The 26,658-nt window shown below is 51.6% G+C and overlaps 1 protein-coding gene across 1 annotated transcript; it reads left to right on the plus strand.

Moving 5' to 3' along the window:
• Positions 1-382: 382 nt before the first annotated feature.
• On the plus strand, positions 383-26,109 carry TRIM25 (tripartite motif containing 25). The gene is made up of 8 exons (XM_060646474.3): positions 383-1,056; positions 5,051-5,146; positions 7,847-8,080; positions 11,372-11,543; positions 13,324-13,389; positions 16,757-16,783; positions 17,278-17,376; positions 20,085-26,109. The coding sequence occupies exons 1-8, from the start codon at positions 454-456 to the stop codon at positions 20,612-20,614; spliced, it is 1,827 nt and encodes a 608-aa protein (XP_060502457.1). The 5' UTR covers positions 383-453; the 3' UTR covers positions 20,615-26,109.
• The last annotated feature ends 549 nt before the right edge of the window (positions 26,110-26,658 follow it).

Genomic DNA, 26,658 nt, shown 5'->3' on the forward strand with positions numbered 1-26,658 from the left:
GAGGAAGGGTTTAAAGGCGGGCGGGGAGGCGCGGCTTCACGGTTGGCGGCGCGGAGCGGACGTCTCGGGGCTGGGTGAGTTCCCCTCAGAAAGGCACTAGCGGCGGGCGCGCCGGGGCAACAGCGCGACCTGGGCCGGGGTTCTCACCTGACGCGCAGGTTTCCTCCTCGGCGGGCCGTGGGGGGCAACCTGAGAACCCGAGTCCGGCGCCCGCGCGCACCCGAGGGAGCCTCTGGAGCTCCGCGCGCGGTCGACTGCGACCGCGCGCCGCGACCCCCGGCGCCCCCGCCCCGGAGCGCGGCCCGCCCCGCCCCTGCCCCCACGTGACTTCCTGAAAGGCCCTCGGGGCCCGCCCCTCCCGCCGCTCACTTTCGTTTCCTAGGCTGTGTGTGGCGGCCGCGCGGCGTTCGCGCCCGAAGTGCCAGCGCGTCTCGTCCGGTCCCCAGGAGCGCCATGGCGGAGCTGGTCCCCCTGGCCGAGGAGCTGTCGTGCTCCATCTGCCTGGAGCACTTCAAGGTGCCGGTCACCACCCCGTGCGGCCACAACTTCTGCAGCTCGTGCCTGGACGAGACGTGGGCCGTCCAGGAGCCGCCGTACCTGTGCCCGCAGTGTCGCGCCGGCTATCAGGAGCGGCCGCAGCTGCACAAGAACACGGTGCTGTGCGCGGTGGTGGAGCAGTTCCTGCAGGCCGAGGTGGCCCGGGCGGCGCCCTCGCCCCCCGACGGCTGCACGCCGCCCGCCCGCGCCGCCGAGCCCAGCCCGCCCTGCCAGGTGGCCTGCGACCACTGCCTGAAGGCGCCCGCCGTCAAGACGTGCCTGGTGTGCATGGCCTCCTTCTGCCAGGAACACCTGCAGCCGCACCTCGACAGCCCCGCCTTTCGGGACCACCAGCTGCAGCCGCCAGTCAAGGACCTGATGCGCCGCAAGTGTCCCCAGCACAACAGGCTGCGGGACTTCTACTGCCCCCAGCATGATGAGTGCATCTGTCACATCTGCCTGGTGGAGCACAAGGCCTGCTCGCCTGAGACCCTGAGCCAGGCCAGCGCAGACCTGCAGGTAAGGGGTGTTGGGGGAGGGAGCCACTGTGGGCATAGTGGCCCACCACGGATCACCTGGGGTAGGGGGATGGGCCCTGCTGGGCCTGAGAACCGGGGCAGGGCGTCCCCAGCGTCGTAATAGAAAGGGGCGGGGAGAACACACAACCCTCCTCTGTCATCCTTGGTCCACTTTCTTCCCCCGACCCTCTGTCTTAAAAAGGGGAATGCTGAAGACGGGTGGTTGCTTGCCTTAAGCCTAGTATTTGTCTGATGGTGTTTAGCAGAGGGTTTCCAACGTCAAATATGAGCCCTGGAGGTTACCTCTGTTTCCGCATTTAAATCCCGGCAGCTGAAATTGAATATAATTGGTTCCATTTTACAGTTGAGGAAATGGAGGTCCAGAGAAGTTAATTTAGCCTGAGCTGTTGGGACCCCAACGGGTTTGACTCTACGGTTTGCCGTTTCTCTCCATGACCACCCTTATATCTGGGTGCATGGAGGATGTGACGTTCTTGCAGGCTTGAGGTCATGTGTGCAAAAACTTTTGGTGAGCCAGAGAGTGACCAGGGAGGATCGTTTTGAGCAGGATGGTGGGCAGAGTCCCAAATATCTCTGGATACTACCCAGAGGGACAGCCAAACTCTTGCACCATAGTGACCTCCACCTTGGCTGTGCAACTTTGAGCACAGCCTTTGGTTCCTGGGGCCTGAGTCTTCAGTAAAGCAAGGAGGCGGGACCAGGTGGTTTCGTAGGGGGCCTTCCAGATCTGTGTTGATTTTAATGGTTTGGGGGAAATCATAACTTCCCCTTGTGGACTCAAGGCAGAGGCTGAAAGGTGTAATTGAACCACCTTTTTTTATATCAGCCTGAGCTCCGAGGCATGGCCTGATTGCCTTTCATTTTCACAGTCAAGGACTGTCCTGTTGTCGAAGGAGATAAGAGACCCAGCGGAGGTTTGCGGTGGCGCCGGGACCAGGCTCCGGACCCTGCTCCTATGAAGCCATGGCCCTTCCTGGGCCTGGTCTGCTTCTCTGTCTGAGCTGGGTCCCTTAGGACTTCTTCCCTGAGTCTTGGAGGGCCAGGGGTTGACCTCTGAGGCACAGCTATGTCGGGCCTCGCCGCCTGGGTCTCCAGCTGCCACACTAAAGAACCTGCCTCGCCTTTCGAGCCAGGAGCCCTGCTCTGCTCCATATCAGCTGTGGTTCAGGGCAAGTCGCTGCAGTTCTCCCAGCCCCGCTTCCTCATCTGTAAAATGGGGTTAAGAGCATTTCTTCTCAACCTGCAAGGGTGGTCAGGAGGCCCTGGGGAGATGAGCTGTGTGGGAAGTGCTTTGTGGGCAGGTCCTGGTGTCAGGCAGGTGGCTGGTTGACCCAGGCTCCGACCTGGGCTGGGTGTTGAGACCTGAGCTTCAATTCTGCCTCTTCTTCCTAGCCGGGTGAGCGCTGCCTAAGCCCTGCCGGTGTAGTTTCTGGGAAGAGAGCTTGCTGGGGGTGGTGTCAGGTGACCAAGATCTTCGTGGCCCTGGGGTGCCCGGGCCTGTCCCTGAGCACTTGGGCAGCCGGCTTCTGCCAAAAGTCTCTTCTAGAAGTTCTTATCCAGGGAGGCAGAAGGCAAGTAGGGGCAGGAGGGTTCCTCTCAGCCTGGCCGGGAGCTGCATCTATCTCTCTCGGCCTCTGGGGCCCGGAGCTGGAGTCTGCACCCAGTGTACCCGTGTGCCATACTCGCTTGGCTTCGTAATCCTTGTAACCGGCCTTGCCTTGCTGCTTCTTCCATCAGCCTCCACGTCTAGTCCTGCCACTGCTCGCTGCTGGGACAGAGCCAGCCCCAGCTGGGCAGTGGCCCAGCTGTGGGAGGCTGGTTTGTCCTGACCACTGGTGTGGGGCAGACCTGGGACTCTGCTGCCTCCCACGTCCTCATGGCGGACCCAAGTCCCTGATCTGTGAACAGGTCCTCAGAACTTCAAAAAGTTCTCTACCCTTGATGAGGGGAATGTTGCACCTCTCAAAGTCCTTGGGCCACTTTCCTGTGTCTGGAGCCAAGGAGGCCCCTCTCTGCCATCAGGGGACTGTCATATGTGTTTGATTACTGACGGATAAAGTTTTCCCGAACACAGAGGTCTGGGGTGCACTAAGAGTGGCTGTTGGAGGTGGAACAGTGTTGGGCTGTTGGCAGCCCCCCAGGTGTTCTGAGTTCTCTTGCCGTTCTGACCCCTGTGAGGCCGGATCTGCCATGGCCTGGCCTCCTGCCTTTGGCCCACAGTTTATCTTGGCTACTGTGAGAGGCCAGGTCAGAGGGCACTGTCACAGAGGTTGAATTGGAAACACCGTCAGTAACTTGGGCTTTCGGGGTCAAGTTAGTGTGGCCTTGGTCTCCGCTTCTAGCGCCTTATGTGACTTGTCACTGTGTTGTTCAAATCCAGATTCAAGGTCAGGTTCGGAACTGAATATCTCTAGTGGTGTGGGAGGGCTGGAGGATGTTGAGCTAGCTCGTTAGGGGAAGTAAATGTTTTTTGTCTAGACTTTTCTAACGTACTCAGTGCTTTGATTGTAACACCAGGATCTTGGAACACCAGTTAACAGAGATGTGACCTAGGGCGAGCCACTTCATGACTCTGCTTCAGTGTCCTTATTTATGTGGTTTTTTTTAAAAATGTTTATTCTTGAGAGAGAGAGGGAGAGAGAGAGGGAGAGAGAGGGAGGGGGAGGGGCAGAGAGAGAGAGGGAGACACAGAATCCAAAGCAGGCTCCAGACCCTGACGCGAGGCTTGAACTCACAAACCGCGAGATCATGACCTGAGCCAAAGGCAGTCGCTTAACCGACTGAGCCACCCAGGCGCCCCTCAGTGTCCTTATTTATAAAGGGTGGGTCGCTCTCACTTTACAGTGTTGTTTTTAGCTTTAAGTTAATACCTGAAAAGCACTAGAACAATGCCTGGCTTGCAGTGAATATATAAGAAACACTAGCTACTCTTACGGTGGTGGTGATTTTCCTTGCCATTTCTACACCATAACGTTTCACCTGAGCAGGGAGGCAGGACACTCCAATATCAATTCTGAAAATTGATAGAAATACTAAGAGACCTAAGATGATACTATTTTCCTTCATGCATAATTGACCTTGGTTCCTGGAGGTGGTTAAGGACTTTGTAATTCTGAGTCACCTTAATTCAGTTTCGGGGGTTGACCTGGTGGTGGACTGGCCTCCTGCTTGTTGATCCTCATTCTTAGGGTGTTAGCCTGCGGAGGTCCCTGCCTGTGGGGCATACCAAATGAGCCTTGGACTCTGACTCTTGTTCCTGCTTCCCTGAGGTTGACCGTGGCTGTTCCAGCTGTGTTCTGGAATTGGCAGATGACTCTGGGAGAACAACTCCAGAAATCAGGCTTTTCTCTCTGGGTTTTCCTTCTCCCAGATCTTGGCTGTGTCATCCTTCCCTGCTTAGTTAGCTCTCCCTTGTCATTAAGCAGATTTTTCTTCCCAGTAATTTGTCTGCTTTTCTGGTTGTTTGCAGTGGGAAGGCTGGCTTGAATGACTGAAGCAACTGTCCCAGCCCCAGCTGTTCTGGCTATGGTGTGAACTTGGCCCCCTTGCTGGGCTTCTTGCCTTAGTTTCATTGTCTGTAAAATGGGTGTGCCAACGAAGCAGCTCTTAGTAACGCAAGCTGACGTTTAGTTTGGCTGTACTAGGATCCAGGCACTATGCTAAATCCTTACATTGTTTCAGTTAATCCTCCTACTAGCCCTGCGGGGTGGGAACATTTGTATCTATTTCAAGGCCAAGGACCTAGGTGAGAGACTCTTGGACATCTGGGAATGGGTCGGTCTAAGTCCTGTGCTCCTAACTTCTTTCTTGTACTGTCCCTCTAAAAGTTGGAAGGGAGGCAATAAATAAGAGAATGCTTCAAACAGCTACAGGCAGGCAAGACGTGGGCCAGTAGAAACGCCTGTGGGACCTTCTGGTGTTGGCTGGTGGGGGCTGGGCTGAGGTGATTTCTCACCTGCTTGTTTTCTCCGCAGACCAAGCTGAAGCATAAACTGACCATCATATGCGATCAGATCAATGGCGCATCGAGGGCGCTGGAGGACGTGAGAGCCAGGCAGCAGGACATACGGGTGAGTGACAGGGCTGTCCACTGCCAGCCCCGGCCCCAGACCCTCCCTCAGCCTCCAGGCAGGACAGGCTCAGCTCTGATCTCCACAGGGCTACACACATGGTGTCACACATGGCGTCGGAATTAGACATCACCCATGCAGGACATCCAGAAAGCCATGTCCCCAGGGGAGATCCTTCATGGACCCAGACTGAACACTGTCTACAAGCCCTGACCTTGGTGTGAGGAGGACGGGGTCAATCACTAAAAATTAGGGTTAAAAAGTAGTAATATAGACGCGCCTGGCTGACTCAGTCAGTAGAGCATGGGACTCTCGATCTCGGGATTGTGAGTTCGAGCCCCGTGCTGGCGTAGAGCTGACTTAAAAAAAAAGTCATGAAGGAGCACCTAGGTGGTTCAGTCGGTTAAGCGTCCAACTTTGCCTCAGGTCGTGATCTCGCAGTTCGGGAGTTGGAGCCCCACTTTGGGCTCTGTGCTGACAGCTCAGAGCCTGGAGCCTGCTTTGGATTCTTTCTCTCTCCCTTTCTCAACCCCTACCCTGTTTGCACTCTGTCTCTCTCTGTCAGTAAAAAATGAATAAACATTAAAAAAAAATCATGAAGAAAAAAGTATTAATATAAAAAGTGATTATGTGTTCTTTCTTTCTTTCTTTCTTTCTTTTTTTTTTTTTTTGAATGTTTATTTATTTTGAGAGAGAGCATGCACAAGCACGAGCTGGGGAAGGGCAGAGAGAGAGGGAAAGAGAGAGAGAGTCCCAGGCAGGCTCTGTGCTCCGGACCTCGATCCCACAACCGCGAGATCATGACCTGAATGGAAATCAGGAGTTGGAGGCCCCAAGTGGTCATGGTTTAAATGGGAAAAAAAACAGGAAGCAAAAGTGTATACTCACTAGAGTTACATCTTTTTATGAAAATAAAATGTATCAGTTCTAGGGCTGTTATAACAAATTACCACAACCTCCGCTCACAAGGAGAAATGTATTCTCATAAAGTTCTGGAGGTCAGAATCCTGAAATCAAAGACAGGGCCACACTTCCTCATTCTAGAGAAGAATCCTTCTTTGCCTCTTCCAGCTTCTGGTGGCTCAGGTGTTCCTAGGCTTGTGGCTGTGTTACTTCAGCCCCCACCTCTTGTCTTCTCATGGCCTCCTCCTCCCTCTGTGTCTTTTCTTCTGTCTCTAATAAGGACACTTGTCATTGGATTTAGGGCCCACCTGGATAATCCAGGATAATGTCATCTCAAGATTCCTACCTTAATTACACCTGCAGAGACTTTTGCTGAGTAACGTCAGCTTCGCAGGTTCTGGACAGATCTCTTGGGGGCCACCATTCAACCCATTACGGGAAGTATGGGAGAAAAGACTGGAAGGAAGTATAGGAAGAGAATAGTAGTACCAGTATTGGAGTGGTAGAATTAGAGATTTTTTTTGTCTAGTTTTCACAAATCTTGTAAGTTTTTAATATTATATATAAAAAGAATACATATATATAGAATGTATGTATTTTATATATTTATATATATTTATGTTTTATATACGTAGAATATATTTATTTTATATATATGTAATATATATAGAATACGTGTATATAGAAGAATACACGTGTATAGAAGAATGCATATGTATATATACACATACACATATATGTACACATACACATACATACATACATACATATATATATGGAAAGTTTTTGAGTAATCTCTGTACCCAGCGAGGGCCTTGAACTCATGACCTTGAGGTCAAGAGTTGCATGCTCTTCTGACCCAGTCAGCCAGGCACCCCCAGAGTCTTTTCTTATTACTTTACTACTATGGGGGGTTTTCCTCATTTCTTTGGTTGAAGCTGGGTCACCATCAGACCTCTGTTCTAGCCGGGAGTAAAAGGGACAGGGAAGAAGAGTGTCACACATACCACTTTTGCTCACACTGCACTGGGAGTAGCTTAGTCACATGGCCAACTCTAGCTGCAGGGAATCCTCGGAAATGTAGTCTGGCAGGGCAGCCACGTGCCCTCAGAAACTCCAGGGGTGTTCTCTTACTGAAAGGAAACCATTCTGTCTGTTTCTAAGCTTTATATGAAGAGCATCATGCTGGACGTCTTCTTCTACAGGTGGTTTTTCCCTCATTTGTCCATGCATTGCCCCAGCTCATTAGTTTTCGTTACTATCCAATATTCTATCCTGTGAATAATTTGTAGATTTGTATCAAGTCTCTTACTTATTTTTAATTTTTTTAACTTTCAAATTTATTTTAGAGAGAGAGAGAGAGAGAGAGAGAGAATCTTAAGCAGGCTGCACACTTACTGCAGAGCCCGATGTGGGGCTCAATCCCACGAACTGTGAGATCGTGACCTGAGCCGAAATCAAGAGTCGGACGCTCAACCGACTGAGCCACCCAGGCACCCCTCGAGTCTCTTATTGTTAGACATTCGGTTCTTTCCGGGGTTTTGCCAATTCAAACAATGCTGCTTGTGAGCGTTCTTGAGTCTGTCTCTGGGGCGGGCATCTGAGTATATTCCTTGATTTGGTCTGAGCACCTTCAGATTTACTAGATGTTGCCAAATTCCCACCCAAAGCGGTTGTGCCCGTCTGTACTCCCACAAAGTACAGGGAAGAGTCTCCCGTGCTCCACACTTCACCACTGCTCTGTACACAGGCTTAGCTTTTTTGTCTGATGGACGCCCCTGTGTCTTACCCCGCTAGGAGACTGCCCGCAGGAAGACGGAGCAGCTCAGACAAGAGTATGTGGAAATCAAGATACTCATTGATGCCGCAGAGGCCATCTGCACACGAAAGATAAAGGAGGAGCAGAAGAGGGTCAATACCAAGTTCGACAACATTTACCAGATCCTCTTCAAGAACAAGAGTGAGATCCAGACTCTGAAGGAGGAGATTGAACTTGCCCTGACCAAGGAGGACGAGTTCGAGTTTCTGGAGGTAGGTCTTGATGAACGCTCTTTCTGCCTGCCGTTACGATGTTGATTATAGGTGCAGTGGGGCCCTCGAGGTGGGGCTGTAAGAGGTCATTTGAAGCATCCCCCAGACACACGCTGTATCTACTTTCTATGCCGTGTGACAACTTACCACAAACTCAGTGGCTGGGGAGAGCATATGTGTGTTATCCCACTCTCCATGGCTTAGGAGCTGGGACCGGCTGAGCTCGGCTGGGCTGCTGAGCTTGGGGCATCTCCAAGCTTGCTGGCAAATTCAGTTCCTGTGGTGCAGGCGTGAGGTCCCTGCTTTCTTGCCGGCCGGTGGCTGAGGTCTGCTCTCCGTTCCCACAGGCTGCTGCCTTTCCTTGCCACGTACGTGGCCCTCTCTCCACTTGGCAGTTACCTCTTCAAAGCCAGCAGAGAATTTCTCCCTCCAGGAAAGTCTGTTCCCTTTTTTTCCTGCTTAGATTATTAATCTTTTCTTTTTTTCCTTTTTTAGAAAGAATATTCTTCTTCTTTTTTTTTAAGTTTATTTATTTATTTTGAGAAGAGAGAGAGCACGAGTGGGGGAGGGACAAAGAGAGTCCCAAGCTCTGTGTTGTCAGTGCAGAGACTGACGCGGGGCTCGATCTTACGAACTGAAATCATGACCTGAGCTGAAATTAAGAGCCGGATGCTTAACTGACTGAGCCACCTAGGCGCCCCTCTTTGTTTTTGTGTTTTTTTTTTAATATTCCAGTGTAACACATACAGTTTTACATTAGTTTTAGGTGTACAATATAGTTATTTAACAATTCTTTTTTTTTCCTTAAGTGATTCAGCAATTCTATACGTTACTCAGTGTTCATCGTGATGAGTGTGCTTTTTTCCAAAATTAGTTATTTCTTCTTCTTTTTTTATTTTGGAGAGAGTGCAGACAGGGGAGAGGGGCAGAGAGAGAGAGAGAGAGAGAGAATTCTAAGCAGGCTTCCACACTCAGTCATGGGGCTTGATCCCATGACTTTGGGATCATGACCTGAGTGGAAATCAAGAGTCAGACGCTCAACTGGCTGAGCCATCCAGGTGCCCCATGATGTGTGTGCTCTTAATCCCCTTCACCTATTTCACCACTCACTTCTTGGTAACCGTCAGTTCTCTACAGTTAAGAGTCTGTTTCCTGGCTTTGTCTCTCTCTCTCTCTTTTCTCTTTGCTTGTTTGTTTTGTTTCTTAAATTTCCACAAATGAGTGAAATCATATGGTATTTGTCTTTCTCGGACTTAATTTCAGTTAGCATAATGCTCTCTAGCTCCATTCATGTTATTGCAAATGGCAAGATTTCATTCTTTCTTACAAGCCCGGTCCCTTTTAGTGGCTCTTACCTGGTTAAGTCAGGCCCACCCGGGATACTCACCTTTCTGATGAACTCAAAACCAACAGATTTGGGATCTTCATTACATCCACAATATTCCTTCAGTTTTTCCATCTAAGGTAACCTGATAACAGGAGTGACGTCCTACCATAGTCACTGTCCTGCCTATACTCAGAGGGAGGGGATTATATAAGGTGTGTACCCCTGGATCAGGTGGGCATTTTGGGGGCCATGTTAGAATGTTGCCTATGCCCCTTTCCCCCTCCCCCCTCCCCATGGACCCTGGAAGTGTCTTTCTTTTTTTTTTTTTTTTTTTTTAATGTTTATTTATTTTTGAGACAGAGAGAGAGCATGAACAGGGGAGGGGCAGAGAGAGAGGGAGACACAGAATCTGAAACAGGCTCCAGGCTCTGAGCTGTCAGCACAGAGCCCGACGCGGGGCTCGAACTCACGGACCGCGAGATTGTGACCTGAGCCGAAGTCGGCCGCTTAACCGACTGAGCCACCCAGGCGCCCCTGGAAGTGTCTTTCTAAAGCACAGACCCCCCCCGCCCTATCTGACCTCATGTCCCTTAGCACCCCTGTCTTTGGCATCACACTCCTCTCCTGCCCCGTGCTGCAACCACAGCAGAGCATCACCATTACCCAGACAGACCCGGCATTGGATGGGAATGCCGCGGCTGTCCTTTTCCCAAGGCCGCTCCAGACTCCCCCACCCCCGTCTTCCTCAGATCCTGCTCTTCTGCCCTTCCTGGTGATCAAGTGGGTCGGTCTGCCTCTGCTGTAGCACTCGGTGGCATTGTTTTAGATGTGCTTGTCGATGTGTCTGCTATCTGCTCCTTCGGGCCAGCCCTTCCCTTCTTAACTGCCCCCTTCCCCTGGCCTGCAGCGTGCAGCGGGTGTCCCGGTGAGCCCCATCGATGGGGTGACGACACCTCAGAGGCCCAGGTTCCTTGTTCAGGTCCTGGGGAGAGTAGAGGAGTGGCTGGGAGTCTTCTCTTCCCCCCGCACGGACTTCTTTCCAGGCCTAGGCTCAGTGCCATCGAGTTTCATCTCTGTGGTCCTTCTTGTGTATTGGAGTAGCTGCCTAGAGCTCTCGGAGAAGGATTCAAGTCCCTGTCTGGGGACCTCTTGATGTTGTGTGACCCGATTTTAGCTCAAGTCTGGGGACTTTTGTAAGATCCTCCCTTTTCCCTGGATGTGCCCTGGCCGAACCCTCTGCCCGCTGAGGCAGCCCTGTCCAGTTTTAGAATGGGTGTTTGGAGCTGGTCTTTTGAGGGTTGGAGATGGTCCTGAGTCTCCTGTACTTTTCCAGCCACAGCTGGAGGAGTGGAAGAGCATTATCCACGGGGGTCAGGAGATTTATGTCCCAGCTTTGTCCCTGCCACCAGTTGGCAGTGTTCCTAGCAGGACACTTTTTCTCTTTCTGTCTCCCCCCATTCCTTTCTTCCTCTCTCTCTCTGTCTCTCTTTCTTTTCCTCCTTTCCTTCCACGTTATTTATTTATTTCCAGTTTATGTATTTTGAGAGAGAGCGTGCAAGCGGGGGTGGGGGGCAGAGAGAGAAGGGGACAGAGGATCTGAAGCAGGCTCTGTGCTGACAGCAGAGAGCTTGACGCGGGCTTGAACTCATGAACTGTGAGATCATGACTTGAAACCAGCAAGAGTTAGATGCTTAACTGACTGAGCCACCCAGGGACCCCACGTTGGTTATTTCTTGACTTCAGTTTCCCCCTTGGTAGGTGAGTGGCCTCTGAGGGCCCTGATCCACAGCGCTGTGACCAAAAGTGGCACATTAGCCCCCAGCAACCTCTGGCCTGTAATTTGAGAAGGCTGATTGGACTGAGTGCCCGTGGACACGGGGAATCTCCTCCTGGAGTTCATGAGGGCTGAGCTCAGACCCTGGCTTCCCTGCAGCTGCCTGAACTAATACCCTGGCTTGTTTCAGAAAGCGATCAAACTTCAGGGAATCTCGACAAAGCCGGTCTTCGTCCCCAAGATGGAGCTGAATCAGGAGCTGATAAAGGGTGTCTGCCAGGGCACCTCAGACCTCAAAAATGAGCTGAAGCGGTATATCAGGCTGCCCCAGGACAAGAAGCCCGAGGGACCCACCGGCTTAGGTAACTATTAGCAGCCCCCATGCTCCCCTTCTGGGACCCCTGAAATGGAATCAGCATTTTGGAATCGGGGAGAGGGTCTTGACCCAGAGCACTGGGGCTTCAGTTTTGGGATCCTGAAACATCCGCCCTCCATCTGGGAGGTAGTGGGGAAACATCCTGACATTGTAGCCATCCTTCCTGAAACATTTCTGGGGGCCTTGATGTCAATGATGGGACTTTTGGACAGGCTCTTTTTGCATGTGATCTTGAGGCTGGCTCAGGTGGCTCTTTCTTTTCTTTTCTTTTCTTTTTAAGTTTATTTATTTTGAGGGAGAGAGCACAAGCAGGGGAGGAACAGAGGGAGAGAGAATCCCAAGCAGGTTCTGCACTGTCAGCGCAGAGCCCGATATGGGGCTTGACCTCACAAACCATGAGATCATGACCTGAGCCGAAATCAACAGTTGGGTGCTTAACGAACTGAGCCACCCAGGCAGCCCTCAGATGGCTTTTGAATGGACCCTGGGTTATCAGTGTGTTTGGTGGAAGAATGGCTGGTTTTAGGGTCAGAGAAACCTGGAATTCCCCCCGGCACTCCCTTTTTTTCCTCATGCTGCCATATCCAGTCCATCACCAGGTTTTACTTCTTAAATATCTCCTGACTCAGTCCAGTGGTTTCCCTGCCAGCTATCACCTGTGGCAGCTTTCTAAATAGTCCTGCATCCACTCCTGCTACAGCCAGAGAGAGCTTTTTAAGATGCAGATCTGATTTCTCCCTCTCACCCCGTTTAGAAAATATCCCTTGCTTGTAGGTTTCAGACCACGCTCTTGACCCTGGCCCTAGAAGCCCCTGCCTGGTTAGGTCCTGTCTATTTCTCCAGCCCTGAAGTGTCCCCTCCTCCCATACATCTCACTGCATTCAGTTGCTTGCATATGCTAAGCTTCCTGCCACAGGGCCTTTGTATGTGCTCTTCTCACTGCTTATAAGACTCAGACTCCACCATCTTCACCAGTTAACTCCTGTCACCCTTCAGAGAGCAGTTGAAACAATATGTTTCTCAGCAGACCTCCCTATCGCCACTCTCACTGCTCAGACTAGGTCCCAGGATCCTTGTCATCCCTTGGGAACCTTTGCACATCTGTCATTTTATTCTTCCCCCACTAGATTGCCATTTCTGTGAGGGCAGGGGCTGGGTCTGTTTTTCATCCAGCATTCTCTCCCCAGTGCTTAGCACAGAGTCTGGCACATAGTAGATTTTACTGTGTAACCCAGGGTGGGGGGAGTTTGAATTCCAGCTTGTCGACCCACGTGTCCTTGCAGAGGAGCCTCTGGGACAGGTGTGGTGCACTCCGTAGCGGGTAAAGCTGTTGATGCATTGGACGCGCATATTTGTTTTCCTGCTGCAGCAGTGATCGCTGGTCTGGGGGACGAGGGGTGGTGGAAAAACTGGACGGAGAGGAACCAGCACTGCACAACAGGCATCTTGGCCACCCCACCACAAGCAAGGTGCTCATCCCCGGCTACACCGGGAGAAATGGAAGCGTAGAGAGGGTTCAGAGGTCACGAAGCTGGGCGCTGGCAGAGAAAAGACTTGATCCCGGCTACGTTTTAAGCCAGAGAAAAGAGGGACACACCAAACTCGTCTTTCTGTCCCCTTGTTTCTAGCTCCTGTAAATGACTGGATGGGAAAAGTCCGTGGGAGTTGCCTTTGTAAAACACTCTCTCTGCCGGCCCGTGGCAAAGCTGGTTCCTGGGGTTGCTTTGGAAGAGCTGCATAAACTAATCCCTTCTTCTTTGGCCCAGGGAACCCTGGAGAGCATGGCCCAGCGTCCACGCACAAACCCGCACACTTTGTGAAGAAGGTCCTGAGTAAGTAACCCTGCTGCTGTCCCTGTGGCTGTGGCCTGGCCGTGGCTGGCCGGAGCTCTGGCCGACACACTCACAGGTGTTGCCGCTCCTTCTGGGTGGGCTCAGCCCGTCCCAGGTTGCCGGGGGCCCGAGTGTATCTGGAGACCGGCATGGCTACGGCCACAGCGAGTGGAAGTTGGAGGGGCTGTCGCAGGAGCTCCCCTGGGGTGCTTAGCAGGACTGGCCCATCGGCACTGGCTGTGTGGGCTGCCTGGGCCTGCAAGGTTACCAATGGTGGCTTGTCTTGAGAAATACTTAGCGATACCCAAGTTTTGGCTCTCGGGCAGAGCCCCCTGGAGGGGCCTGGCCATGGTCCTGGAGGAGCAGAGGCCAACCCTCGCCGGTAGTTCAGCGCTGTTCTGTCTTGAATTGTCATGTGCTTGTACCATCATAGCACTTCCTAACCTTTTGTCATTATTGCCCTTCTCTTACCCGCCCTGCTCCCAGCCATTGAAGACATTTTTTTCCTAATGGCCCACATTGGTGAAATTTTAATACCACACATATGTGGTATGCCTGTTTAACTTTTTTTTGTTTTTAATATTTATTCATTTTTGAGAAACAGAGACAGAGCATGAGCTAGGGAGGGCAGAGAGAGAGAGGGAGACACAGAATCCAAAGCAGGCTCCAGGCTCCAAGCTGTTAGCACAGAGCCAGACACGGGGCTCGAACCCACCAACCATGAGATCATGACCTGAGCTGAAGTTGGATGCTTAACCGACTGGGCCACCCAGGTGCCCCGCAGTATGCCTGTTTATATGTTATGCTTTAAAAAAGTTTTTTTAATGTTTTATTTATTTTTGAGAGAGAGAGCGTGAGAGGGAGAGGGGCAGAGAGAGAGAGAGAGGGAGACACAGAATGTGAAGCAGGCTCCAAGCTCCAAGCTGTCAGCACAGAGCCTGACACGGGGCTCGAACCCACCAACCATGTGATTATGACCTGAGCTGAAGTCAGATGCTTAACCGACTGAGCCATCCAGGTGCCCCTATATATTATGCTTTTTAAAAAAAATATGTGTATTTATTTTGAAAGGGAGTGAGTGGAGAAACAGGCAGAGGGGAAGAGAAAGAATCCCAAGCAAGCTCTTTGCTGTCCACACAGAGCCTGATGAGGGGCTCAATCTCACAAACCACAAGATCATGACCTGAGCCAAAATCAAGAGTCATTTAACTGACTGAGCCACCCAGGTGCCCCTATATATTATGCTTTTATACGTATAAAGAGTAAGACTTCTTTCACCCTCTTCCACCAAGAATGAATTTTTGCCCCCTTTGGGGCCATATCAGCCACACATTGAGAAGGCACATGCTGTTGAGGTGGGGGCTGGGGAGAAGAAAGGTCCTCAGTTTCCTCATCTGTCCAACTTGGACCATAATGATACTGACCTCACGGGATTCTTATTAGTGAACCTCAGGGTCACTTGAGACATTGGTTGTGAAGCTCTTATTTTATTTTTATTTTAGAGAGAGTGAGTGAGTCAGGGAGAGGGACAGAGGGGGAGAGAGAGAGAGAGAGAGAATGAGAATCTCAAGCAGGCTCTATGCACAGCCCAGAGCCTGATGCGGGGCACCATCCCTTGACCCTGGGATCATGACCTGAGCTGAAATAAAGAGTTGGTCACTCAACGGACTGAACCGCCCAGGCGCCCTGTGAAGCTCTTTTAAAGGCCATAAATATGCTACTGAACTGTGGCTGTTACTGCTTCCCTGAAAAGTGAGCGTGAACGGAGGAGTGCTGCCCCTGGGGGATGAGGGAGCTCTTGGTCTGTGTTGTTTGCTTTTAGAGTTTAGTTTGTCTTTGGCATTTCCAAATGGAGTGGAGCCAGGGGCCAGGGTGCCTGGTGTGGAGGGAGCAGGGAGCCCTCAGCTCACCAAGAAAATGTAGAAGGGCACCTGGTGTGACTGGGGAAGGGAAAGATAGGGGGACAAATGCTGTGCACCTATGTCCTTCTCAGGTCACGCTCCCCCAGAAGCTTCCTCGCCCCTGCCCCAGATCACAAGCATCGCTCTTAGCAGGAGTGAGCTGTGGTGCCGGCTGGGGGCTGAGATGGGGAAGTTGGCAGGGAAGGAGTGGATCGGTCACAGTGTAGATGACACTCTGAACCGCTGTGATGACTGGGGAGGGGGCCTGTGCCGTGCCCTAGGTCCGTGGCACAGCATGGGGTCCTCCCAAGATGCTGGTCCAGTGGGAGTGGGCAGGTGAGGAGGAGATGGGGGCAGAGTGAAGACAACACCTGGAAAAAGGACTCAGAAGTGGGAGGAAGGAGAGCTATGGGGTCATGTGGGGCTGAGTGGGGGCTGGTGTGGGGGGAGGGAGAGGATAATAGGAGAGAGGGGGGCTTATCTGGAGCGTAAAGCACCCTGCGGGAGGGCAGGGATAAGATCCAAAACACCCCTTGTCATTCCAGTGGCGAGGAAAGTGGTGGAGGGAACCTGAAATCTTCTAGCTCAAGTAGACTTGAGTATGCATCGCAGTCACCAAGGGGCTTGTAAAACACAGATTGCTGGGCCCCACCCCCAGGCTTTCAGATTCAGCGGGTGTTTGGATGAGATCTAAGAGTTTGCATTTCCTACAGATTCTCCGGTGATGCTGCTGCTTCTGGGGACCACACTCTGAGAGTCATTGCTTTAGCTAAACTTAGTCTTCACAGGTGCACACTCCAAGATAGTTTTTAACGACTGTTGTGATAGGGGAGCCCGGGTGGCTCAGTGTGACTCTTGATTTCAGCTCAGGTTATGATCTCACAATTCGTGGGTTTGAGCCCCGCATCAGACTCTATGCTGATACCGTGGAACCTGCTTTGGATTCTCTGTCTCCTCTCTCTGCTCCTCCCCTACTCATGCACATGCATTCTCTCTGTCTCTGTCTGTCTCTCTCTCAAAAATAAATAAACATTAAAAAAAATAAAGACTATTGTGATACTCGGCAAGCCATTTCTTTGCTGGTTCCCTTTATTTTTTGGTATGTTTTCTCTTGCATTTTCCCTGTTATAGAGATGTAATTTACCTACAGTAAAATGTACAGATCTTACATGTGCAGTTAGATTAATTTTGACAAATGCATATGTGTGTTACCATTACTCAAATCAAGTTAAAAAACTTCCATTACCCCAGAAAATTCCTTCATGCTCCTTATGATCAGTGTCAATCCCCCAAACCACTGTGGCAGGTTTCTGTCCCCATAGATTCATTTGCTTGTTTCCAGCTAAAACATCCTAGCTTTATCTGCATGGGTCACATTCAAGCAAATGATTGTTATTACGGTATTTTGAAAGTGTCACTGTGCAGTGCTTGAACGTAGCTTAATTCTAAAAAATTTTCTTTTTCAGAAGAAGAAAAGAAACACAAGAAACCTCGTAAGTTATGCATTTGTACATCTTTCTGTTTCTTGAGGTTGCCCAGGTGTGGAATTAAATGCAGGGAAGGCTGCCGCCTCTCTCATTAGGTTCTGCGATGGGGCCCGAGTTCTGGGATTCTGTCCTCTAGTGGCAGGCGGGCCTGAGGTTGGAGGTGAGGGCAAGTGTACGTGAGTGAGACAAATAATGAGTGTAGCCCTGTCTGGACGTACCTGTATCCTCCCGGCTGTCCAGGTGTGTGTTTGTGGAAGTAGCTCTTGAAAATCAGTTTCCTCAGGGAGGACTGGCCATCTGGTCACTCTGTGTCAGGTGTTCAATTCATGTTTCCCCTCCTCTGCCTCTGCCTCACCCGTCCATATGCCCACCTTTGGAGCCCCAGAACAGTTACTGGGTTTAAAGCAAGCAGGCCTGGAGACTGAACTATTGCGGGCAGGGGGCAGTGGGGTGTCCACCCTGAGTTGGTTCTGAAAACGGCTCTCTGTGTCCTCATCCAGCTGTAGCCAAAGCCTCCGCTGTGCAGCCGAACCCGGTGTCCCTCACGACCAAGGTGCTGGACACCTTCTTAGCCAAGTCCAGGCCCGAGCTCCTAGAGTGTGAGTAGCATTGGCCCTGACGAGCGGTCCCGCTGGCCCTCGGGCTCTCCTGTTTAGCTCTCTGCACAGACCTTTGCCCTCGCCACTGTTGGGAGGTCCCGCTTGGCTCCCCCTACCCCGGTTAGCAACTCACCCGTCCTCCGTCAGCACCTGCCCTTCTTCACCTCCCTTCCTAGCCAGCACAGACCTTGCAGAGGTGCCTTGAACCCCCAGCCCTCGTGAGCCCGGCTCGTCCCTTTCTCTGGGCTGGCACCTGCTGCCCACGGCTGTGCCTCAGTCCCGCTCTAGGTTTCCCGCCGGCTCCTCTGCCATTCTAGAGCCTTCCCACTTGTCACAGCCTCAGTCTTCTGCATGCCCTTCCCACCCCGCTTCACAGAGAAGAGGGGCCCCTCATGCTCTTGTTATTGCCATTTCTCTTGCATCTACACCTGCTCCCTCCTGCCCTCCCTGGCCCCTCCCCAAGGCCAGCCAGGCTCCTGCTGTCTGGACTCATGCTCTTGCTCTGGCACTCACCTCTTCGTCCTCACCTCCTCTCCTGGGGCCTGCCCCTCCGCAGCGTGTTTAAATCTCCCTCATCACAAAAGCAAAGCAAAACAAACAAATGAAAACAAAAACAGTGGCCAGTGCAGCCAGCTTTTCTTGGCTCCTGCGCTGTGTCCACCTCCCTTTCACCTGAATACTGGTTAAAAATACAAATTCCTGGGCCCCAGGCCAGTGCTGCAAGATCAGACGGCAGGGGACCAGCCTGGAAAGCTGTTGTGAAACTCATTTCCTTGGTGATCTTTTTGAGGGAAGATGGAAAAATGAAGCTGCAATGTCGTCCCCCGGTGCTGGTCCTCAGCTGTGGCTGCGTGTCAGATGCCCCGGGGAGCTTGACACAATCTCCCTGCATGTCTCTGTGTTTCTGAAAGTTTCCGGGCCGGGGGGGAGGGTTGTGGGGGGCCAGAACCAAGAGTCTCATTCTCTCAGGGCAGTCTGGCCTCTGTCCCCACGCTCAGCTCTGGCTGAGGGTAGTGGCAGCCCCCGTGCAGCTAAATGTCAAGGACACCTTTCAGCCTTCAGTTGGCTGGACCTCTCAGCTGTATCCCTCCTTCCAGGAACACTCTCTCCCTAAGGCTGCTGAGTCCCTGGGCTCCCCTGGGCTCCACCTGCCCCTCTGGTCACTGGTCACTCCTTAAACTCCTTTGCAAGCTTGCCCTCCCTTGTCCAAGTGGAAGTGATTGGAGTTTCTGCCTCACGGCCAGGTCTAGGCTCCTCCCACCATCGCTCCCTCGGTTTCCCTTTTGTACCCGTAGCCTCACACAGCAGCACCTTCCATGTGTACTCACTTCCCTGCAGCGGCCATGATCTGTCTTGCAAATTGCGGCCCTGGCCCCCCTTTCTCCAGAGCTGTAGCAGGCCTGGGGGGATGGGTGGGTACCTGGGTTTCTCAGGACCGGCCTCCCTGGAGCTTCCTGCCTTCCCCTCCTCCATGCTAGACCCAGGCCTGGCTCTGGGCCAGAGCTAACTGCTGCTGAGCTGCTGGTGGTGTGCTGAGCCAAGTGTTTCTGGATCCCCGTGCTCCGGGGGCAGGGAAAGTGAGTTCTAGCAGCTCAGGACCTTAGAGAACATGTTCCCCAGCCCATTCATTTTGCCCACGGGGAGACTCAGGGCTCTGAAAAGCATCCTGCCCTAAGCCACCTAGCAAGGGAGTGGCAGGAGGTGGTGAAACCCCAGGGCTCTTGGTTTCCCGGTTTCCAGGTTCCCAGGCTAGGGATTGTCCCTGTGCAGTGCTGCCTGGAACCTTTCTCCCAGGGTCCAGGGTCTCCTGGGAGGGAAGGGGTAGAGATGGGTGTGTCCTAGGAAGGAGGTGGAGGGTGGGGACCACACAGGGCTGAGCTCAGTCTTCAGCTCCCCTGGAACTGGTTGGAAGTGTCAGGGGAATATAGTCCGGTAATTTCCGTGCTCACAAACATTGTTCAGCTCCCTGCTGCCCACCAAATAAAATCTAGACCCCTTAACTCTCCGCTATGTGGCCCCAATATGTCCCCCTTCTCCTGCCAGGGCCTCTCTCTCCCAGTTGCCCAGCCTTTGTTGGTCCCAGCCCGTGCCCACTATCCTTGTGACCCCAAGCTCTGCTCTCGCTGTGCCCTCTGCCCCGCTCCGCTTGCTTCTGTTTAATTCTCATCTTCCTGTTGCTCGGCTCAGATTCCAGCCTACGTGGGCAATGTTCCCTCGTGCTCTCCCCACCCTTCACGTAAGCTGTTTGCCCCTGTAGCGGCGTGCCCACCACTTAGCGGCGCGTGTTCTCACAGTGTTGTGCGGAGGGGCTCGCCTCGCTTGCTGTGGCGTGAACTCCATGAAGTCAGGTGCCAAGTCTGCTCAGAATCGTGCGTCTTGCGCAGAATCGGGTGCTCAGTAAATGGCTTTGGGTGGATGAGTAGATAGATGGGTGGCTGATAGATGGACGGATGGCTGGATTGATGGCTAGCCAGATGGACAAATGGCTGGCTGGCTGGACAAAATGGGTGGATAGATGGATATGTGTACGGATGATGAGTGGATGGATATTCGGCTATGTGGGTAGATGGATGTGTGGATGGGTAGACGGAAGGATAGATGGACAGGTGGATAACAGAAATGAGCAAATACGACCAGTTGGGGCAAGGTTTAAAAATGAGAACGCTTTGGGCTCCTTGTAATCGGTTCCTTGGGTCATGCTTTCTTAGATGCCACTAAGTTCAGCCTGGACTACAACACCGCCCACAACAAGGTGGCTCTGTTGGAGAACTACACTGTAGCTTCCGTGGCCGACTTGCCCCTGAGCTACCAGCCACACCCCAAGAGGTTCACATACTGCTCTCAGGTGCTGGGCCTGCACTACTACAGGAAGGGGATCCACTACTGGGAGGTGGAGCTGCAGAAGAACAACTTCTGCGGGGTGGGCATCTGCTACGGCAGCATGCCGCGGCAGGGCCCCGACAGCCGGCTGGGCCGCAACAGCGCCTCCTGGTGCGTGGAGTGGTTCAATACCAAGGTCTCTGCCTGGCACAACAATGTGGAGAAGACGCTGCCCTCCACCAAGGCCACGCGGGTCGGCGTGCTTCTCAACTGTGACCATGGCTTCGTCATCTTCTTTGCCGTCACCGACAACGTCCACCTGATGTATAAGTTCAAGGTGGACTTCACCGAAGCTGTGTACCCGGCCTTCTGGGTGTTCTCTGCGGGTGCCACGCTCTCCATCTGCTCCTGCAAGTAGGCCGGCCACGGACACTGACCTCTGGGTGCCCAAGACAGTGGTGGAAGGCCTGCAGGTGGAACTGTCCCAGAGCTTCCTGTGACTCTTCAGGGTTGAGAGTATGGGAGGGGGGAGGGGGAGGTGGGGGGAGGGGGAGGTGATCGCGCTGTGGACCAGGAAGCACTTCTGCCTCCTGGTGCCCATCAGGGCAGGGTGACCTCCTCCCTCTTGTTCCCGTAGGTCCCCAGCTGCTGGCAGCTGGATGGGGTTTTGGGAGGTAAAGTCATTAGCGCCCTTTCCTCTTGGAGGGAATCTGTAGCCACCGTGGGCCCTTTCTCGGGGGGGTTGGTGTAAGGTCCTGGCCATCTGGGGCAGCCTTCGGATCTTAATGTTTTGATTGCTCTCGATAGGGCTATTCAGCTTAATATATTGATTTAAAAAAAAAAAATCCCATGTCATTGAATTTCAGTATTATTCACCCCCTGTATGTGGGATTCGGGTGTATGCTCAGACTCCTGGTTATTTTCTGTCCTTAAGGGAAACTGCCCATCGCAGGTCTCTACCCAGATCAGAGTTTCTAAAAGAAATGGGTTCTCTCCCTCCACTGGAGAATGGCCCTGCTTCCCTTCCTTTCCTCGTACCTCATACCCCGTCAACGGTTTTAAAATATTTAATCCAGCAGGAAACTTTTCAGACTAAGGTTTCAAACCATGATCTGAATGTATTGAATTTGTGATTCAAGGTCAAGGTGACCCAGATCCCATGTTGGGAACCCTTCCCACTCCCACTCTTGGTGGACACTCTTTGGCTGCACCCACGAGAGCCTTGCGGGAGGCCTTCTTCCCATAGCTTAGGCTTTGGAGCCAGGAACACCACTGGGCAAGGGTGACCCTGACCTGGGTTGACATTGTGGTGGTTTTGCTCTTACTAGCGTCGTGGCTTCTTACAACTGTGCTCAGTGAGAGCCTCTCATCCGAAGGGCTGTGAGGTACTTGACTGGCTGGTGTAGATACCACTGTGGCCAGTACAGTCGACTGGACTGCTGAGCTTGATATCCCTGGTCCACGATCATACAGACGAGCCATGTGGGGCTACCTCTGGGACCATGCCAGTTCTCTTGCTGGGGTGACCACCTGTGGCCAAGGGAGTCTTCTAGCAGGTCCCGTGGGAAACGGCAACATTCCTATTCATCCCTGGCCACAGGATGCAGGCCCAGTGTGACCCTCTTGCGAGTCGCACGCCTGTCACTGGCACTGCATTAACCCTTTCTCTTGTCCTCATTTGAGCTAATTCCAGATGTGGGGACTGACCAGGCTAGGGGGCCCAGAGACTTTCAGGGCCAGTGAGAGAACAAGCTACGGGACTGAAGCACAAGGGGTATCTTTTCCTGCAGTGTTTTCTGTGCAGTGAAAATAACCCCAGTCTGCTAAGGGGCAGGAGGGAATGGATTGCCAGAATTTCCCAAGCTCCTTCTATCCTGATGTTGTCAGGATGTAAAGTCCCAGTCCAAAAGTGGGAGAAATTTAACCTCATTTTGGTGAAACGAATCCTGGGATTTCCTAAGAGGGGAGCTCAGGTCAGGCTCTTTGTAGTATAAAAAAGAGGTCAAGCACTGGGGACGTGGGGACCCCGGACCTTTTCTGTGAATGTTTGAGAGTTTAACGTGTCTCTGGCCTTGTGCTGGAGTCCCGGGGCTCTCGAACCAGGCCCAGAGCTCTGCGAACCCTTGACAGGTGTGTTGATCTGCGTCCCTTCCTGGTAAGGACCTTCACTTCCTTGGGAGAGAGATCATCTTTTTTGGGGAGACATCCCTGCAATGGCTGAGATGCAGTTTTTAAGTTTCCTTCCTTTGATTTTGGGAAGGAGAGTTCTTCGGTGATTCTTCTCTGCTTTTGGCAGAGGTCAAAAAGATCTTCGTCGATCTTCTGAAACAAAAGCCTTGTCTGAAGCCAGTTCCTACTTGGGAAACAGCTAGGCTTAGAAGAGGAGAATGCTGAGGGTTAATCCTCGGGGTCCTGCTGTGGCTCTCCCTGCAGACCCGAGGGGCAACGGAGGGAGCTCTTCCCTGGCGACCGTACAGGTCACGATGGGGAAGCGCTGTTCTCTCTGTTTCTAAGAGGCGAGGAGGTAGCCCAAGGTGGACTCTGCCAGGTGCTCTGGAGATGTGGATCGAGGTGTGTGCATCCTCGCTGTCTGGAGCCATTCTGTTTGCAGTGGGGAGACCTCACACTCCTCTTGCCTTGCAGGGCTGCTGCCCAGCCTAGAGTCCTCAGATTTGGGGCAACATTGTATTCATCTGACTTCTCGTTTGCAAAATAAGTCAGATGAGGTACCGGATGACTCCACTCACGACTCTGGCCATCCCATCATGGAGGAGATTCCTCCTAGATGGCCCCCTGGTACCCTGGGGAAGAGTCAGAAAACCCAGAAACAGACATAAAAATACTATCCCGGACTCCTGGTATCAGGGACTGACTCAGTCACTCTGGCATGATCAGAGCAGGGCCAAGTTTTTGTATTATTCAAGACTGGCCGGTTCCCCTGTTTTAATTACTCAGAAATGGATCTGCGATCTATAACTAATACTGGTATGTTATCTCCTTTATTCCGCCTCTCCCCACTATTGATTTTAGTTAATTAGTAGGAGTATTTGTGCTATTATTTCACGAGCTAATTTTTTTAAAGAGTTGATTCTTCAGGACATCATTGGGGCTGTAGACACAGATCTTTTGAAACCCATGAGAAATACTAGGGCCAAGGCTGGTCGACATGCCTTAGAAGCTGTGAATGTAAAAAGCGGTGTCTGCTAGTCTTTCTTGCTTGCAAGTCTGTGTAGACCGTGCATACGGTGTCTATCCACACTGAAAAGTAAAGCACTTTTCTGAGCTCTGTGAGTTCTTGTGAATTATTGAACCCGAGGGAGGTCATGTGCTATGGACTAGATGTTCATGTTGCCTCAAAACTCACATGTTGAGCCGTAACCTCCAGTGTGATGGTATGGGGTGGAGAGGTTAGGTCATGAAAGCGGACCTCCCATGAATGGGATCAGTACCTGTATAAAAGAGACCACCCCATATTGCACCCTTGCCCCTTCTGCCATGTGGGCACACAGCAAGAAGACGGCTGTCTGTGAACCAGGAAGTGGTTCCTCCCCAGAAATTGAACCTATCAGCACTGGCTCTTGGCTGGATCTTCCAGCCTTCAGAACTGTTGAGACATAAATATGTGTTGATTTAAGCCACCCGGTTTCTGGTGTTTTTGTTATAGCAGCCCAGACTAAGATGCCCCGGGAGTGCAAAACAGAATAAAGGAAACTGTGTTTAAAATGGAGTTAGGAGGCCCGAACAGGGAGCCCTCGGGCTGTACAACTCCTTGCAGCCTTTTGCAGACCCGATGGGAAGAGCGGACCCTGCGTTGCCCACAGGAAGAAGCCTATGCTACCCAGCAGGAGGAAGGGAGATTTTTCTCCAACCCTGGCAACAGCCCAGCCAATGAGACCGTCCCGAGTCAGCCAATGAAAGGGCCCTACACTTGGAACTCCCAGTTCACACCAATGGACCTTTTGCTTGTAACAGCTCCTTCCAACTCCCCCACTTTCCTCTCTAAAAGAATATTCTCTTTTGTTCTCAGGCCATGCCTGTAGTTCGTTTTGTGACTTGCATGTCCCGAATTGCAATTCTCTGTTATTCCTGAGTAAATCTATTTTTTGCTGGTAAATGACTTTTAATTTTCAAGGTTAGCATTACCTTCTGGATTTGCCAGCCAGCCAGAGGTGTCGGTGGCCTGGGGACCCTGAATTGTGGTTGCTGTCTGAAGCAAAGACAGTCCTGTCCAGGCCGTGTCCTTCAGCCTGTAGAGCCCAGATGCCAGCCTGTCAGTGGCAGAATTGCCTCAGTGCACCAGGTGCTGTCAGCATAGAGGTGGTGGGACTTGCAAGCTTGGAATAAGCCCTTCCCGACCAGTCTCTCTGAATGAAACACCCTGTCCTTGAAAGGAGCTTCCCATGTGTCTTCTCTCCGGTGTCCAGCCTCCAGGGTTTAAAGTCTGGTTTTGTTCTCTCACACCCCACCCCTCTTGCAGTGTTTTTCTTCCTGTCCCTGTACCCACAATATACTCAATATGTCCGTTACAGACTTGCCTGTCCCTTTAGAGATGCCACTTCGGCTTCCGCGGGACACGCTTCTGTTCCAGGACAGGACCTCCTGACTCCTTAGTAGTAGAGCAAAGCCGTGAGCACGCGTGTGTGTTTGAGGGCTGGTTCTGAGCTCTCTGTGGTTGCGGGAGTGCCGCATTCACCGATTGTGGGCTCTGTCCTGGGTCTTCCCTCTGTGTTCTCACCTCATTCCAGGTGGTCTCGAAACACCCCTGCATCTCGAATGATGGACAGACCCCAGCCTTTGCTGACCCTGTAGGGGTGGTCTCCCTGCGCTTTTCAAGAGTCTCAATACATAAACTGTAGGAAGGCTCTAGAAAAACAGGTCTGAGTGAGGGGATGAGAAGAGACACTGATATAATAAGGAAAGCAAGTTGAAAGGGGTAATTTGAGTGAAAACGTCTCATGACTGATGATTTCCCTAGCCTATCTTTTGTGACAAGATTTTCTGTGCTGACCGGGTGTTTCCTCTCAGAAGTTCAGACACTTGAGGTTTTTCATGTTTCCCCATGTGCTCCTGGATTTTCTCGATTGAAAACGTGTAGGTGGGGGCACATCCCCTCCCAGCTGGATTTTGAAAAGTTCCTGGTTGAATGTCCACAGGGGGTCCTGCTGGGCGGCTTCCCTCGGGAGTTTGCTGAGGAAACACTGATGCATGGGGGCTAGGGTGAGGCGGCATGCCATGGTGCTTCTAGGAGGTTCAGCTCCCACGTTTGTAGTTTTGGGGGCATTTATTGTGCTTGGTGTTCTGTGAGCCTCCTGGGTCTGTGGTTTAGCATCTGGCGTTAATCCTCGGTCATTATTCTCTCAAATAGTTTTGTTCCTTTTTCTCTTTCTTCTGGTATTCCTATTGTGTGTATACCCTTGGATGCTCTGTTCTAGGGTTTTTTTGTTTTTGTTTTCTTTTCAGTCTGTTCTCTGCTTTTCAGTTTCTTAAAATTTTTTTAATTTAAATTGTTTTTAATGTTTATCTTTGAAGGAGAGAGAAACAGAGTGTGAGTGGGGGAGGGGCAGAGAGAGAGGGAGACACAGAATTTGAAGCAGGCTCCAAGCTCCAAGCTGTCAGCACAGAGCCCAATGCAGGGCTCAAACCCATGAATCACGAGATCATGACCTGAGCCGAAGTCGGACACCCAACCGACTGAGCCACCCAGGCGCCCCTCTGTTACTGGTTTTTAACTTCATTCCATTGTGGTCTGAGAATGTACTTTGCATTGTTTGAATTGTTTGAAATGTATCAAGTTTTGATTTATGATTCAGAACATGATCTAGCTTGGAAAATGTTCATGTGCACTTGAAAAGATTGTGTATGTTGCTGTTGTTGAGTGGAGTTATAAACTGACCAGTTGGTCAAGCTGGTTGACAGTATTGTTTGAGTCTTTTATTTATAACCTTACTGATGATTTATGTCTTCTTATATCAATTCTTGGGAGAAGGATGTTATACAACCTTATATAACCTGTCTTTCTTATAGGCAGCATGTGTTTGATTCTTGCTTCTTTTTGCAATCTTGCAGAAATTTGACAATTTCTGTTTTTAATTGATACATTTAGACTGTTTTCAGAATGGGAAATAATGCTGTGGTCATCATTGAAAAAACTGCCCTGATTCTGTTTTTTTATTTTTAATTTTTTTAATGTTTATTTTTTGGGAGAGAGAGAGTGCAAACAGGGGTGAGGGAGGGGCAGAGAGAGAGGGAGACACAGCATAGAAGCAGGCTCCAGGCTCTGAGCTGTTAGCACAGAGCCTGACGCGGGGCTCGAACCCACGAACAGCAAGATCATGACCTGAGCTGGAATCAAGAGTCAGATGCTCAACCGACTGAACCACCCAGGCGCCCCTTCTCTTTTGTATTTTTTAAAAAAATTTTTAATGTTTATTTACTTTTGAGACAGAGTGCGAGCAGGGAAGG

This window comes from Panthera onca, chromosome E1 (genome assembly GCF_046562875.1).
Source record: "Panthera onca isolate mPanOnc1 chromosome E1, mPanOnc1 haplotype 2, whole genome shotgun sequence".
NCBI lineage: Eukaryota > Metazoa > Chordata > Mammalia > Carnivora > Felidae > Panthera > Panthera onca.

Coding starts and splice junctions, on each gene's coding strand:
- TRIM25 (XM_060646474.3), top strand. CDS start 454: ATGGCGGAGCTGGTCCCCCTGGCCGAGGAGCTGTCGTGCTCCATCTGC. Junction 11,544..13,323: donor CGAGGGACCCACCGGCTTAG/GTAACTATTAGC, acceptor TCTTTGGCCCAG/GGAACCCTGGAGAGCATGGC. Junction 16,784..17,277: donor AAAGAAACACAAGAAACCTC/GTAAGTTATGCA, acceptor GTCCTCATCCAG/CTGTAGCCAAAGCCTCCGCT.